The sequence below is a fragment of the Colletotrichum scovillei genome (genome assembly GCF_011075155.1).
Source record: "Colletotrichum scovillei strain TJNH1 chromosome Unknown Contig00006, whole genome shotgun sequence".
In the NCBI taxonomy this organism is placed as follows: domain Eukaryota; kingdom Fungi; phylum Ascomycota; class Sordariomycetes; order Glomerellales; family Glomerellaceae; genus Colletotrichum; species Colletotrichum scovillei.
In genome coordinates this window covers 2,116,937-2,132,191 of record NW_023336264.1, presented here as the reverse complement: position 1 = coordinate 2,132,191, position 15,255 = coordinate 2,116,937, and the positions used below count along the sequence as shown (strand labels likewise).

At 55.3% G+C, this 15,255-nt stretch overlaps 3 protein-coding genes across 3 annotated transcripts; 2 read left to right on the top strand and 1 right to left on the bottom strand.

Moving 5' to 3' along the window:
• The first annotated feature begins 1,595 nt into the window (after positions 1 to 1,595).
• Positions 1,596 to 10,055, top strand: HER10_EVM0009164 (myosin class II heavy chain). The gene is made up of 2 exons (XM_035478663.1): positions 1,596 to 3,583; positions 3,637 to 10,055. Exons 1-2 carry the CDS (start codon positions 3,103 to 3,105, stop codon positions 9,489 to 9,491), a joined length of 6,336 nt encoding a protein of 2,111 aa, XP_035333082.1. The 5' UTR covers positions 1,596 to 3,102; the 3' UTR covers positions 9,492 to 10,055.
• Positions 10,056 to 10,250: 195 nt separating this feature from the next.
• Positions 10,251 to 12,718, bottom strand: HER10_EVM0010012 (SRP54-type protein). Its single transcript, XM_035479482.1, has 4 exons — positions 12,365 to 12,718; positions 12,008 to 12,293; positions 10,712 to 11,946; positions 10,251 to 10,650 (listed from the first exon to the last, which is right to left on the bottom strand). The coding sequence occupies exons 1-4, from the start codon at positions 12,587 to 12,589 to the stop codon at positions 10,405 to 10,407; spliced, it is 1,992 nt and encodes a 663-aa protein (XP_035333186.1). The 5' UTR covers positions 12,590 to 12,718; the 3' UTR covers positions 10,251 to 10,404.
• A 710-nt stretch (positions 12,719 to 13,428) lies between these two features.
• Positions 13,429 to 15,215, top strand: HER10_EVM0004574 (uncharacterized protein). The gene is made up of 2 exons (XM_035482963.1): positions 13,429 to 13,941; positions 14,041 to 15,215. Exons 1-2 carry the CDS (start codon positions 13,666 to 13,668, stop codon positions 14,833 to 14,835), a joined length of 1,071 nt encoding a protein of 356 aa, XP_035332516.1. The 5' UTR covers positions 13,429 to 13,665; the 3' UTR covers positions 14,836 to 15,215.
• Positions 15,216 to 15,255: the final 40 nt, after the last annotated feature.

Below are 15,255 nucleotides of genomic sequence, written 5' to 3'. Positions count from 1 at the left end.
CCGTCATGCAGGTTTGCTTTGGTGGTACTTTGATTTCTAGCTGTTGAGGGAGTGGACGCTACTACTAGACAGGACCATGAATCATAATATGGCTTATTATACCTTCCATGTCTATTCTAGAAGGTCGAATCCGCGATATTGGATATTGGCAGCATGGCGTTTTTGGACGAAGTAATAAGTATGCCAACGCCAACTTTGACGCTGAATTCAGTAACGATAGCTATGCAAACACAGTGTCCCTTTGGATCCAGGAAGCTGCTTGCAGCCGAACAGAATCATCCTTTCAATGTAGACAGACATAATGTAAGCAATCTGGCAATCTGAGCACGAGCGTGACGGGCCGGACATTCGAGCCATTGGCAAATACGATGTCGTCTAGGAATCCAAGCGGCGGGGCCTCTCATCCGGCGGGAAATCACCCATAGCCCCAGATGCGATGCAGTAGTAGGGGAGGCGATTTCCGGGGGCAATTGATCGATGATAATAGAGTACATTCCCTCTAGCGTACAATCATGGGGTGTTGGATGTATTGGAGTATCAGCCAAACAAGGCGAGATTGGGCTGGTCATAGCTCGGCCCCGTAAACTCTCATTAAAACAAAGCTGGGCCGCTGAGTGGCCCATCGTGCCGTCGTCGTTCCTCTTCGCCCCGTGCGTGGTGGGTGGAATCGTGTGGATTGGACAGCCTGTCCCTGGCGACTCGCACTCCCCCGGTCCATCCCATTGGAAAGCGGGCAGGGGAGGCCCCATCTCTTCCAAGCTTGTCACTCTTGTCTGCCCCGTTTTCCCAATGACATTCGTTCATGTGCTCGCAAGTTGGCTGGATCAGTGGAAGAGAAGGGCCCCGAAGTTCAAAGTCAGAGGCAGAAAATGCCAGCTGTCTTTCGTGGAGCGCGGCCCCAGTTGAAGCCGGCCAATCTCATCGTGCCACTGGTGCCGGACCACCGAATCAAGGTCTCCACGTCTACTCGAACCCGAAAGCCTGAGGCGGAGGTATCCCGTCCTTTCTCTTCTCGAGTCTCCACGAATTCGTGCCGGTGCAGATGAACTATCCTGTCGTGGTTGTCACTGCATTGAGGGACGTGACGGTTTCTGTTCAACAAAGGTGTTCAACGTTTAGGTAACGGAACCAAGAAAGTCTGCCAAGTTGCCTAAATACCTAGGTAGTACTCACAAAGGCAAGGTACGGCTATGTACTATGTAAGGTAGGTACTAGGTAAGTTATGTAGCGAGACTAAGGCAGCGTTTTGTGAGCTGTCTTCGGCTGGCGGTCGTGCCTTAGCTCTGCTGTACCTGCTCCTTCCCGTGCGCGTACCTGTACCTTGCCATTCCTGTCAAAACCCCGTTCCCAGTCTTGTGCATGTACATCGAGTCCCTTCATTTTCCTGGCCTTCCTATGAACCGTCCGGAGAGTAAGGTACACCTAACCTAAGTCTTGACCACCTAACCGGCCGGCACCATCTCTAACGAGAACTTTGGAAAGGAAACTAGGCAATAATTCTTACCTTAGCTTCCCATGTGTCCTTCCAGGTTGCCTTTAACCTCGCCATCCTGTCCAGTCCTCACTGACTTACCACCTTGCTCCTGACACATCACGTACCTTATCGACATTTCCATCCTCTCCTCTCCTCTGTCTCTCCACCAAAGCCGGCAGCATCGTGCCATATCGACGGAATCGCCATCATACGTGTAGCTCAACCTGTAATCCGATGCGTCCGGTAACCGCATGCTGCCACTGTCTGCCTTCTCTTCTCATGTCGCTCCTTAGTCAATAATTTCCCTCTCTCAGTTCCTTTCTGCAACGGGCCCCCCGTCCCTCTAATCCCTGCACTGGGTCACCACCTGCAAAATAATACCTTATTTCTGCTGGCTATCCTTTTTTTTTTTTTTTTTGTCCAGGTCCCCTTCCCTGTCCGCCTAACAAAAAATACCTGGGCTACCTACCTGCGGATACGCGTCGCGACCAGAAAAACCACCCATCGGCCCCAAATATACACACTCATCCATCCCCAATCACACGGGCCGCCTCTCCTCCACCCCCTTATTCCTGTCAACAACCTCGACAGCGCTCGTCCGTTCCCTTCGTTCTTTTCTCTCGCGGCCTGCTTCGTTGTGTGTGCATGCCGATTTTTGAGGGCTGTTGAAGAAAGGGTCCTCGACGCGAATACACAGAGACTTGGCTGCAGACGATTCCCATCGTCTGCGCTGATCTCACCGTGGTAAGCTACACCTCACCGCATCCTCACCTTACCTTACTTTACATTCCCGGCGTGGTACGGATACCTTGAACGTCCACTCGCCACGCCACGTCTTTTCTTGGACCCATTCCTGATTGAAACAGAGTCCCACGAAGACGTCTTCTTCCCAGCAATCCCATTCTCCTCCTGCTGCATCCGCACAGGACGGCACAGGATCTAATCGTCCATCCTTCAATTCGCCGCCAACGTCTCCCGCCCTCTCATCGACGTCCACAGCTGCCGACGGCGAGGGCCTTGGGTCCTCTCCAATTTTGCCTTCGCTACCCGCGCCCAGACTCCCCGACCGAGCTCGGGAAATTCTCAGAAGTCAAAACCAATCCAATCCCGAAGAAGAGGAGAGATACGTGACAGCTAGCTGGGGCTCGCCCTACTCAACTGAAGAGACGAACCTCATTCGCCGCGAAAGCATCGGCAGCGATCAATCCGAAGGCTCGCCTATCCATCACATTGCTATCAGCACTCCCTTTCTTCGACCCCCACCAGCGCTTTCGCTCGGACAGGACGAATCGCACGAGCCATACCTCAGCGCAGCTCAAGTTCTCGCTAATCGCGCTCGGAGACCTGCGCGACGATTGACTGAAGATTGGATTCGCCAGCACACGGCGGGTGATCATACTGAGGGCCGACATTGGTTCAGCGACGGAAGCGAGCACTCTTCACTGAGCGGCTCAGGATCTGGCGACGAAGCTGTTTGGCACGATAAGGAATCTCTGCGAACCCCTAGAGCCCGACCACGCCTGACGCGCGCATCGCTCACGGAACCTCGCTATCCTCGAACCCGATCCAGCGTTGAGACCCTCAAGCAAGAAGACGTGAAGCCTCGAGACGAGATAACAAACGCGAAGATGGAGAGTCCAGATCTCTCCAAGGCCGACTTGGCCCGCGACCTGCCAGACCTCCCACCAATTCCCACAACGCCCAGACGGAGTGCTAGTGCCGCTGTCGGGAACACGGCGAGGACGCCAACTACACCAATGAGGAGTGCATCTGCCAGAGTGACAATCAAAGAGCCCAGCATGACGCCTCGGGTGAAGAAGAAGATCCCGTGGAAGGGCAAGAATATTATGGTTCTTCTTCCCAAAGACGAGGAACGCGGACGTCCCGGCCATGCGCCCAAGCCGTTGAACCAGAACGAAATCGAGGGCATGTTTAGATCGTGGGAAGAGCTTGGATACGATATCAGTGGCTTCGATTTGGATCTTGCAGAGGGCACGTACCAGGCCCCCACTGGATACTCACAGAGTCGAGACGCTTGGCCTAGCCCCGAGGACCTTGTTCGAGAGCGTGCGCAACATACATACAAAGTCACATTGCCTGATTTGAATGGTAAGTCTGCATCGTGCAGAGGGAAAGCAACAGGAATGCTAATTGTTATGCAGCTTGGAGAGACTATGTCAATGAGCTTAACGAAGCCAAGTTGCGAGCTCTTGGAGTGTCATTCGGCGACGACGACCCCCCGGCACCCTCAATATCGCCTGCAGTATCACAGCCCAGCCGACAGGCCTCTGCACAATATCCGCCTTTACCATTCTCCCCGCCATTGCCTACATCTTCAGCGTCGAGCAATCATGTGCAAGGCTATCCGTTCCCGCCACAGTTCATACCCGGTGGGCGCTCTTCTGCAGGCCACAGTCACAGCCCGAGCATGGCCTCGCCCATTGGCTTTGGTAGTCACCCTGCCAAGTACAATAATCGACAGTCGATTTCGGTTCCCATGGGCCACTCGCCTTTCCAGATGCCAGGTCAACCATCGCCTCTAGGCTGGCCAGGTCCGCATAGAACAGAGTCGCCTAATCTGCTGAACGGAATCCTCTCTCCAGTCTCCCCCTTTATGCCCGAAGGGTTTGCGCCGACTGGCAGCCCTGCTTTCAATGCGCACCAGCGTCACCAATCTTTGCAGTACCCTATGATGCCCCATCAGCAGTTCATGCAGCAGCACCAGCAGCAACCGGCGCGCGCATCACCTCGTCTGCAAGAGGTGCGAGAAGACGAAGAGGAAGAGGAGGAGGCACACGAAGAGACGCCCATGAAGCCTGCAGAGCCTGCACAAATCAACGATGATGACCTCCAGGCAGAGATTGACGAGGCCGAGTACCACTTGGAGGAGCAGATGCGCAACGAGTTGGAGCACGAGGACTACAGCCCTCACAACGAGGAAGCTGCGGCCGAGCAGCTGGCCAATTTCTCTCAACAGCAGCCTCTTGCGCATGCTAGAGAAGCATCGGTCCAGTTCCAGGCACCCCAGCAGCTTCCCAAGCAGTTCGGTCCTCAAGGCGGCGATGGTCCAGTCCTTCACCACCCGCGCCCTCACAGCCGTGGCCACTCTTTGTCCCAGAACTTCTTCTCTCACCATGACGAGACCCGACCCCGCGGCGACAGTTTGGCTGGATGGCACGAGGTTGACGCACAGCGAATCGATGAGGCGGCGGAGATCGAGACCAACCCCAGCAATCTCGGCACCCCCGTACAAGATTTCAGCCTCACGACGCTCTTGCAGCAGCACCAGCGATCGTTCTCGACAACGAGCAATCCTTGGAACGATGTTTCGTCGATGTCAAGCAACTCTGGCATGCCGAGGAGACCCAGCCATGCTAGCAAGCCCTCGCTGTCCAAGCTCAACGTCAAGGCACCCGAGTTCAAGTTTAACCCAGGACACGAGTCAAAGACGAGCTTCACTTTTGGTGCTGGTAGCAACAGCTTCCAGCCCTCAGTCTTCCAGGCTGGTGGTGGATCATTCGCTCCGTCAGTCACTTCTCCGTCAGCGGGCTCGTTTGGTGCAGGGTCCATGTCGTCCAAGATTAATGCGGCTGCCCCTGTCTTCTCACCTGGTCAGAGCGACTTTAGCTTTTCTGCCTCTGGTCCCAAGTTTCGACCGGATGCACCCGCCTTCACACCCTTCGGAAATGTTTCGGATTCTGTCACCAGCCCTGTGTCGGGCAGCGAGAGCGCTGGGAACCGCACTAGCTCGATTTTCGGCAACATTGATCTGAACCTTTCGGACATTGTCAAGCCTCCCAAGAAGTCAAAGGCCGTCCCAATTATCCGTCCCAGCAGCAGCGATAACAACCACGATGAATCTCAAGACGATCTTCCGGATGATGCAGATGGTCGCTTGATTGACGAATCTCGCTTCAAGAGGGCAAAGGCGTCAAGAGGAGATGAGGACGATGTTCCGCTGTTCGCTGAACCATCGCCCGAACCCACGACGTTGCAGTCACTCCAGCCAAGGAAAGAGGAGCAGGATGCCTCTGACGAGCAAGCTTACACGCCCGCCGACACTACCATGTCTTCCACTGTTGCTTCCGAGCACCCCGCCGACTCCAAGGCTGTTACGGCTACTAGCCCCTCGGATACTTCGCCTGACCAGCAGCACCTGAACTGGGCACCCTTCGAATTCGACTCAAACAACGATGTTCAAAGCTTCGCTGAAGCCCGACCTTTTGGCATTGACACGTACAAGAAGGGACACAACAAGTCGCTCTCTGCTACTGCGAGAGCTTTCATCCCTGGCGGCGGCTGGGCGCCTACTCCGGCAACCGAATCCGATGAGGACGAAGAGGACGAGCGTGATAGAGAAGACACCGTTGAGCCAATCCTGCCCAGCACCGAGGCACCCGCCCCGGTCTCGCCACCTCGCGAGCCGTCTCCTCGGGCCCCGACACCTCCCAAGTTCGCCGCACCCAAGGGACTGGGCGCTTCTCGCTTCGCAAGCCCGCCTAAGACTAAGGGTCTGTCTGCGTCTCGGTTTGCTGCGTCTCCATCGCCTGCGCGAAACGCTGGAGAAGAGGATTACGAAGACTCTCTGGAAGAGGGAGAGATTCCCGAAGACTATGTCGTTTCTGAGGGAGAAGAGTATCTTGATGAGCCCAACGCCCATGAGTTCACCTTCCCGTCAAAGTCCGCGATTGATGCTAGTAACGAGCAACATGAGCCAACATTCGAGGAGATTGATGACATCATGAACCACCTCAACCAGAATGACCCGACTTTTGGTGTCAACAAGGCCAATGATGAGGCCGCCAGATGGCACCAGCCTAGCCCCAACAGACAGATCCAGGTCGCTGGCGTTACCAACTTGTCGCCGTATAAGATGCAGGCCGGCAGCCAATACCGCAGCAGAACCTCCAGCCCTGTGCGCCAATACCATGGACTACCCACCGACAACTCGGCTATGCCGACTACGGAGTTGGAAGATCCTTTCGTCGATCCTCCACTGAGTGCACAGTCATTCGATGCTCCGATTACCCACTTGGTTGGCCAAGAGAGTGCTGCGCAGAGCGACTGGGAAGGTGCATTCAGCGACGAAGAGCAAGCCAAGTTGGAGCAGCGTGTTCAATTCTTCGACGGTCGCGTCAACGAAGCCGTCGGCGATCTGCTCTCCGCTCGCCTGGGTCCCCTTGAAAAGACTCTGCTGTCCATCAAGCAGTCCCTCCGGGGCGACAGAAGAGCCTCGTCTTCCGTCCGCCGCAGCGTCTCTGCCGATATACAACACAGTGACGCTGATGATGAGGATGAAGAGCCCGTGCCTCGTCGCTCGCTTAGTCCGCGCCGCGACAAGCGCATGGAACAAATCCGTGCTGCTGTTCTCGATGCTTTTGCTGTTCAGCAGCGTGGTGCCGCCCCCGTACCTCAAATTTCAGCCCCTGCTGCCGATGAGCCCTCCAGCACTGCTGTTCTGAAGGCTTTGGAGGAGATGAGAGAGCAGTTTGGCGCTTCAATGCGCCTTGATTTCCGTGGCGAGGATCTGCGTAACATTGTCGAGGAAGCTGTCGAGAAGCGCATGCCAACCCCGTCTCAACAGCCGACCGCCGATCGTGATCATGACGAGGCCGTCAACAACAAGTTGAGTGAACTTCAAGCCAAGGTCATGGATCTCGAAGAGCGCCTCTATGTTGAGCGTAGTAAGACCGAGAAGGAGGTTACCGACCGCCGCGCCGCCGAAGATCTCGCGGCAGAGCTCGACAGGAAGCTTCAGACCGCCGAAACTCGCGTTGAAGTCGAGATCATGAACAAGAGCATTTTCGACCATCGCGTTAGCGACCTGGAGGATAAGCTCCGACACCAGGAAGAGCGCACTCAAGCAGAGCTCGACGGTCGCCGAACCGCCGAAGATAGACTCTCTGAGGTTCAGCGTCTGCTCCGTATCGCCAGCGAAGAGGAGGTCCGTCTCCGTGAGGAAGTCGAGGAGCGGGACCACAAGCTCAAGGCCTTTGAACAAGCCGCTTCCAAGCAAACAATGCGCATGGCACTCATGGAGGCTTCCCAAACCAACGCTACTCAGGCGCAGACTGAACTTACCAACAAGATCAACGCTATGGAGGACGAGGTCCGAGGCGCCACCCACGAGGCTAACCGCTGGAGATCCGAGACAGAGCGTGTGGTTGAGACTGCCCGCAGACAACAGATCGATCTCACCGAGACACTCCAAGAGAACAAGGCCATGCAGAAGTTCATTGATACCCTTGGAACTCAGCTTCAGGAGAACGAGCGCGTCAGGGAAAGCTGGCGTGCCAAGTTTGTCTCCCTCCAGGAAGACATGGCCAAGGCTGCCCGCGACATCACCGAGGAGAATGCTCGTCGCACCAAGCGGGAGCAGCAACTCGTCGCTCGTCAAGAGGTCTTGGATGCTAAGCTCCAAGCCGAGGCCCGTACGCGCGAACGGATTGAAGCCGAAATGGAGAGGCTCGAGAATGGTGAACGCCAGGGCATGCGTGCCGTTAATGAGTGCAAGCGTCTCGAGGGTCTGCTTGGCGAGATGAAGACCGAGAACCACAAGCTTCACCAGTCTGCCATGCGATACCAGAGCGAGTTCAAGGAAGCGAGAGAGTCTGGCATTGCCGAGGTTCAGCGAACGCGCGTTTCTATGCAGCGCGAGATTGACGAAGCCAACCACCACGTCAATGCTGTTCGTGAAGAACTCGAGGAGCAGGTCGCTAAGCTCAGAGCCGAAATTGATCAGGCCAACATGGACGTCGAGACTGCCAAGGCTCAGTCTGAGATGATGATGGAGGAGGCTCAGACCAGCAAGACCGATGCCATTGAGGAACTCAAGCGCAAGCACCAGAACGAGCTCGAAGACTTCCAGACTCGCTGGGAGCGTCAGCTGAGCAACGCCGTCGAAGATGGCCAGAAGACCGAGCAGCACCTCCTCGAGCGTCTCAGCCTGTCCACGTCCAAGACCGAACATCTCCAAGACCGTGTCGCACATTTGGAAGAGAAGCTCGAGATCGCCAAGGAAGCCGCTCGTGCTGCCGCTCAAGCTGCCAAGTCCGCAGGTGTCGAGCCAACCGTTCTGCCCACCGCATCTTTCCAGCCCAAGGCCGTGGCACCTGCCGCACCCGTCGTGTCGAAGGCCATGGACCTCCCAGAGAAGATCTCGCCCCAGGCGTTGCGGGAGTCCATCATGGTCTTGCAAGAGCAGTTGCAGGCACGCGAGCAGCGCATCGAAGAGCTCGAGTCTACCGTCGACAAGCTGGATCCCGAAGCTCCTACCAAGATTGCCAAGCGTGACGACGAGATCACTTGGTTGCGCGAGCTTCTTGCCGTGAGACATGGCGATTTGCAAGACATCATCCTTGCCGTCTCTGCTGAAGACTTTGACAGGGAAGCCGTCAAAGATGCGTCCATCCGTCTCAAGGCCAACCTTCAAATGGAGGAACAGGAGCGCGAGCGTGCGATGAATGGCGGATCGGCAATCAATCTGCCCAACATTGCACAGTCGCTGCGGGAGGCTGCATCGCCTCGTGTTGCTCAAGCTGTAGGACCCCTGGCTGCAGCCTGGGGTAACTGGCGCAAGTCGCAACAACCCATCTTCGCATCGGGCGGACGAAGCGGTAGGCCCTCTACGGCCCGTCCTGCTGTCAATAGCAACCACACCCCGTCCCGATCTACCGCGTCGGCCTCTTTCAGCAATAACCACAATGGACTGATGACCCCGCCGGCTTCTGGTCTCCGTCAGACCCCCCCTTCAAACGCTACGCGCGCGGAGGAACCTCAACCAACGGCGTTCCAGACCACTGGACGTCGGTACACGGCTCAGCAACTGCAGGCCAGGAACCGAGGACCGTCCATCACGGAGGTGCCATCTGAGCCGATGCCCCTCAAGAGCCCGCCCGCTCGCCGTCCGTCGAGCCGTTCCCAACAACCCATGACTCCTCCGATGATGCGGTCAAGCGGCTACGACTCAGATGCTCACCCGGGCGACTTTGACGACACTGACTTCTTTGAAGACTAAGAAGGAGCAGTGATGAGTGGAAGGAAACGTGGGGCCGTGGAGGATTTCCTTTGTCTTTCGCGCCGCAGTCAATCTTTCTCTCTCTGTCTCTATCACGCAGCATGCTTTTGAGCCCAAAAGAATGGACACACTAGAATGATGATACCCCCTTTTTCGCAAGACTACTTCTACTACATTACAATCCACTGAGGGTATTGGAGGAGGATTTTCATATACAAACACTCAGAATCGTGGATTTTACCTTCTTGTAATCACACCTCACGGGGGAGGGGGTAATATCTCCTCTCCGATGGGGAATGAGGATGAGAGGGCTAAATTTTAATTTCCTTTGTTTTCCTTTGTTTTCAGTCCGATGCATAGCGGGAAAGAAAATGACGATGAAATGGAGAAGGGGGGGTTTTGAAGGGCTTGAAGTATAGCGTGTTGGCTTGCTGGGTCTATCTATGGGCTTGGCTTGCTTTTACCTTTTTACTTGGCCTGGTTATGTTTACTGCAGCCCAGCCCCTCTTTACTTACCTATTACACTACACACCAAAGAAGTATATAGTAATAATTCGCACGCCTGATTTGGCCTATCAATCTTGATCATTGAAATATTTTTTACTAGGACTTGTCGTGACGAAGGGTCAATATGGCAGAATGCTCGTGGCTAAACATGAACGGCACATATGTGTTTTCGTGGGACCCGAGAGATAACTAAGGTAGGCATATCGCATGGAGACTATCAGAACGCTTGATTTTGTTGGGGTATCATTGATTCTCGCCATGGAAACCCGATTAAGTTGATTTCATTTCATCTCATTTCATATTAAAAGGTGATTTATACAGGTATACACCCAAGTAAGAGGCAACTTCCATTCCCTCTCCCTCTATAGCCCTTCTTCAACCCCCAAACGGAGAGAAAGCGAAAACCTTACGAACTGCTCAGGAGCTTCTCAACCGCCCACTTTACAGAAAAGTTGCGCAGGTCAGAGTAGTGCTGGCCGACGCCGACAAAGAGCACAGGGACGTTTGTGGCGTGGACGAGACTGACGAGGGTGCCGACCATGTTGCCGACGGTGTCGCATTTGGAAATGATGAAGCCGTCGAGGGTGCGGACGGAGCCGAAAGCCGCGTTGAAGTTGCGGGCTTGGGCTACCGAGTCTGTGCCGACGAGGGCCTTGGGGGAGAGAGTCAGTAGTTGTTTGGCTATAAATGTGAGAGGAAAGGAAGGGGCTTACCTCGCCGACCATGAGAATCTTATCGGGCTGAGCAAACTTTGCAAACTTCTCCAGGGAGGACATGAGACGCTGGTCGTTGTGTCTGCGTCCGGCCGTGTCAATGAGGACGACGTCGAAGCCGTCCTGCGCGGCGTGAGCCACGGCGTCGCGCGCAACGGTGGCGGCATCCTTGCCGTAGCCCTTTTGGTACAGCTCGACGCGGCCGCCCTCACGGACGGTGAGCTCCTTGAGGTTGCGGACGTGCACGGCGAGCTGCTCGACGGCGCCGGAGCGGAAGGTGTCGCCGGCGGCGATGAGGACCTTGTACTTGTTCTGCAGGAGGAAGAAGCAAATCTTGGACAGGTTGGTAGACTTGCCGACGCCGTTGACGCCGACGATGGAGATGACGTAGGGGCGGGCCTTGCGGAGGGATGTCGCGGGCGGGGCGGTGATGGCGTCGATCTCGCGGAGGAGGTCGAGGGAGGAGGTCGGGGTGAGCATCTTTGTGAGGGAGGCTTCCATGGCGGCTTGGATCTTTGCGTTGATGCTCTCGAAGGAGGCCGTCTTGGCGCCGAGAAGCTCCTTTTCGACGCCCTCGCAGAGCCGTACCGCGGCTTCGCGCGCGACGTTCTTCTTGAGGAGGTGCTCTTCCATGCCCTTCATCGCCTTGTCGAGGTCCGCCTTTGATAGCGTCTTGCCGCCGACAACATTGCGGAAGAGGCCTCCGATCGTGCTCAGGCCGGACCCGATAAGTCCGCCCGATGCCTCTGTCTTGTTGGAAGAGTCGTTCTTGGCATGCGCCGAGGCGAGGATGTTGTGCACCTCGTCGTCTAGGTCCTTTAGCACGAATTGGCCCTTTGACGTCTTGGAACCCCATGTCGTGTGATCGACGTGCTCGACGGTGGAGGAGCGGGCGGTCGTCTCGGCTTCCGAGTCGCTCGTCGCCGACTTCGGAGCAGCCGAGTAGTCGAGCACCACGTCGTCCTCCTCGTCGGCCATACCGTCTGCGTCCCATTTGCGGCCCTTCTTCGTTGATGATCTCGTCGCGGGCTTGGGTCTTCTGCCGGCGGACTCGTCGCCAGAAGAAAGGGGCGCAGAGTTGCCCGCCTTGCGCGCGCGCCGCGACATCTTGGCGACGGGGCCGGCCTTGCCTACTAATACGCCACCGGTTCCGGGAGTCGAGGGTCGAGAGGTCGTGGGCGTCGCGATGGGGGTCGAATCGTTGGAGGTTTCGTTTGCGCTGTTGAGACCACGACCTGGGAGGGGATTTGTTAGCTGCTTGCACACTGATACACCTGCACGGCGCATTCGGCTTACCCCTATAGTGCAGACCAGGAGGGAGAGGAGGGTCATCGCCGAGGTTTCCAGACAGAGTCTTCTCCTCCTTTGCGAAGTCGGCTTCTGAGACGTTGGAGTCGCCCTTTGCCCCCGTCGTCTCCAGCTCTCTGACCTGCTGGTCAAAGTACTCGTCGAACTTGTGGCATTCGACCACTGTCGTGTGCGGCTTCGTCAATTGCTCTCCGTACAGATCTACAAAGATCGTCTTGATGTTGTCGACGAGCTTGTCAATCCATGACAGGTGAAGTAGTGATCTGTAAACAGCCTGTTCGCAAACCTCGTTAGTACCATGGCTTGGAGGGGTGCGGCGCATTAGCTGCTGTTGGGTTTCCATACCACAAAGATGACACCTAGCTCTTTTACAAACGTATACCGTAATGTGTGCTGGTCGCGCTTGTATGGGGCGTTGCTGGCGGCGGACTGGCTGGAGGCAGCGCCGCCCTTCTCCTCGATGAAGACATCGGCAATGAAGTTGTTGATGACGGACGGGTTGACCGGCGCATAGGTTCTGGACCAAAGGACCACCCCTGAGGTGGTTAGAATCTCGAACGTGTCCAACATTGTGTGTGCGATTCCGGCTTCGTGATTGACGGCGACACCAAAGATCGTGGAAACTCGGGGACTAGTGGAAGAGGAGAGAGGGTGAGGGTTGAGTTGGAGGCGACTTCCTCGATCCCAAAAGCTGGCCTGTGGCGCAAGACCCGTGGTCAATGAAGTGGGCTGGACGCTCCTTTGGGCCCTTGGAGTGGGTGAACCCTTGGCCTTGGGGTCCCTTTCTTATCGATAAGCTCTGAGCATATAGGAAGATTACACTGTATACGTACTGTATATTTGATGGTTTAGGGGACGGCCTACACAGTACAGATTGAAAGCTTACTTCTATTCTAGGTATGATTGAGTTGCTTCCTTAGAGTATACAGATGGAATTGAAGGTAACTCCACTTAAGGTATGCGTCTTTGCTTCCTCGGCGAGTCTTGCCTCCAGTCTTTATGTCAACTCGTCTTAGTCTCTCTTTGCACCTGTAAAACGATACCCAATTGACCCTCCAGCGGCAGGTATAGCTCAATGGTGTGAACATGGAGATACGATACTTGGTGAAATGAGACTTTCTAAGACGGCTTCCGTACCACGGGTAAGAAGACACATCCTATCAATAATACTAGTATGCGTACATCTTTACAAGAGTATGCCACGAGAAGCCTGCAAAGCGATGATAATAGAGGTATTGGTGGTACCTGCAGGGTAGGTAAGAAAGGAGAGTCGTTGATTGATATGCGCCGATGCCAGCTTACTGGCAGCTGGCAGCCGGCCGGCACCAGGCCTTGAAGCGGCTTAAAAAGGCCCGCAAGAGGGCTTGTGCTGAGCTGGCCAAGAAGAACTCCGAGCTAAGCCCCTTTGGGCCACCGCTACCTGTCCTGCTCATCTGGACAATGTGGGACATCTATGGAAGTAAACACCTTTCCGTACCAGCTCCATCGCGGCCCGCCAAAGACGACGTGGACTCAGAGAACCTGGAAGGGAGGCATCCCAACACCCACGCCGCCGTCGAACCCAACATAGCTTCACAATCTTCCGACAAACCCCATCGAACGATATTCACGAACAGAAGACGAAACTACGAGCTCATTTGCACATCATGCAGCGTCCACAAACCTACGGGCAGTCGCCCCCCTTGCACCACCCCGTACCCCAGCATGTCTCTACAGTTCCGCAGTTGCGCTCGCCCCCTCCTCCCGTGTCGCAATCGCAATCGCAACAAGGCTATGGTGGCAGTCCCTACCAACAGCAAGGCGGTACGAGTGGGAACGTATTCGGCGCATACGGACAGTTTATGAATGATCCCACGGCGCAAGTGGCAGCGCAGTTTGGCCAGACGGCTTTCAAGCATGGCCAGGAGTACATGGAGCAAAACGTACGTCGAGTCTAGGGACGGGGAGGCAGGCCTCTAAGCATCTCGACGGTCAACTATCGAGATGCATCAAATTTATTCTGAAGCTAACCCTGCTTGAAGTTCAACCGATACGTTAACGTCAACGCCCTGAAGCACTACTTCAACGTTTCCAACTCCTACGTCATCAACAAAATAGTCCTCGTCCTCTTCCCTTGGAGGCACAAGCCATGGTCGCGCAAGCAGTCCGTCGGGCCTAGCGGACAGGAGGGATGGTACCTCCCTCCCCGAGACGACATCAACAGCCCCGATATGTACATTCCCGTCATGGCTGTCGTCACGTACATCCTTCTCTCTACGCTCCTTGCCGGTCTCCGCGGCCAGTTCCAGCCAGAACTTCTCGGATACACAGCGTCGACGGCCCTAGTAATAGTCATGGCAGAGATCCTCGGTCTCAAACTGGGCTGCTACTTGTTGGGCATCTCGAACGATTCGCAGCTTTACGACCTGATCGCGTACTCCGGCTACAAGTTCGTCGGCATCATCGTCACCGTTACTGTAGCCGAGATCTTGAACGGTGGCAAGGGTACCGGTGGGTGGATTGGCTGGGGCGTGTTCCTCTACACTTTCCTGGCCAATTCGCTGTTCTTGGTATGTCCTCGTACAAGTCACCGCGTGATACAAGAGATTAACATTCCCATTAGATGCGTTCGCTCAAGTACGTTCTGCTCCCTGAAAACGCAGCCAACGGTGCCGGCCCTATGCAGACTGGCGATTCCCGAGCCAAGCGAAACCAGAGGACCCAGTTCCTCTTCTTCTACTCCTACATTGTCCAGCTACTTTTCATGTGGATCCTGTCGAGGCCTTGAACCATCATTACGACACTTTCAAGTTTACGCCAAAAGCACCCTTCTATAGAAAAAGGTCAACATGAAAAAGGAGTCCGAGAGTAGGTGGGGATGCGCTTGCTAGGTGGTCAGACACAAGGAAGGGATGGCCGGTTGGGGTCAGCTTTTGTGATGTGCGAATTTATCGGACAGTCATAGATGAATTGTACGATACAACAACGACGCGTCGTCCTAGCCGCTTGCGTTGTTTGTTGTGAAGAGTCCCTATCATATTGGGGGGCTGGGTATACAGTAGCCGAAGATGAAGCTCTATCCCTGTACTATAGGACCAGTCGGAGCTTGTCACAAGGGGCAATCCACGAGCATGAGACGACGAGGGGCACGCGAATAAAACAAACATTAGAAACCTGTATTGTAGTACCTACCTTACCAGTGCATTGAAGATTGCGGCAAAACATCATGCAAGCTCTTTGCTGCCTCTTTGCTGCCT

Coding starts and splice junctions, on each gene's coding strand:
- HER10_EVM0009164 (XM_035478663.1), top strand. CDS start 3,103: ATGGAGAGTCCAGATCTCTCCAAGGCCGACTTGGCCCGCGACCTGCCA. Junction 3,584..3,636: donor CACATTGCCTGATTTGAATG/GTAAGTCTGCAT, acceptor ATTGTTATGCAG/CTTGGAGAGACTATGTCAAT.
- HER10_EVM0010012 (XM_035479482.1), bottom strand. CDS start 12,589: ATGTTGGACACGTTCGAGATTCTAACCACCTCAGGGGTGGTCCTTTGG. Junction 11,947..12,007: donor TCCTGGTCTGCACTATAGGG/GTAAGCCGAATG, acceptor ATCCCCTCCCAG/GTCGTGGTCTCAACAGCGCA. Junction 10,651..10,711: donor AGATTCTCATGGTCGGCGAG/GTAAGCCCCTTC, acceptor CTCTCCCCCAAG/GCCCTCGTCGGCACAGACTC.
- HER10_EVM0004574 (XM_035482963.1), top strand. CDS start 13,666: ATGCAGCGTCCACAAACCTACGGGCAGTCGCCCCCCTTGCACCACCCC. Junction 13,942..14,040: donor AGGAGTACATGGAGCAAAAC/GTACGTCGAGTC, acceptor CCCTGCTTGAAG/TTCAACCGATACGTTAACGT.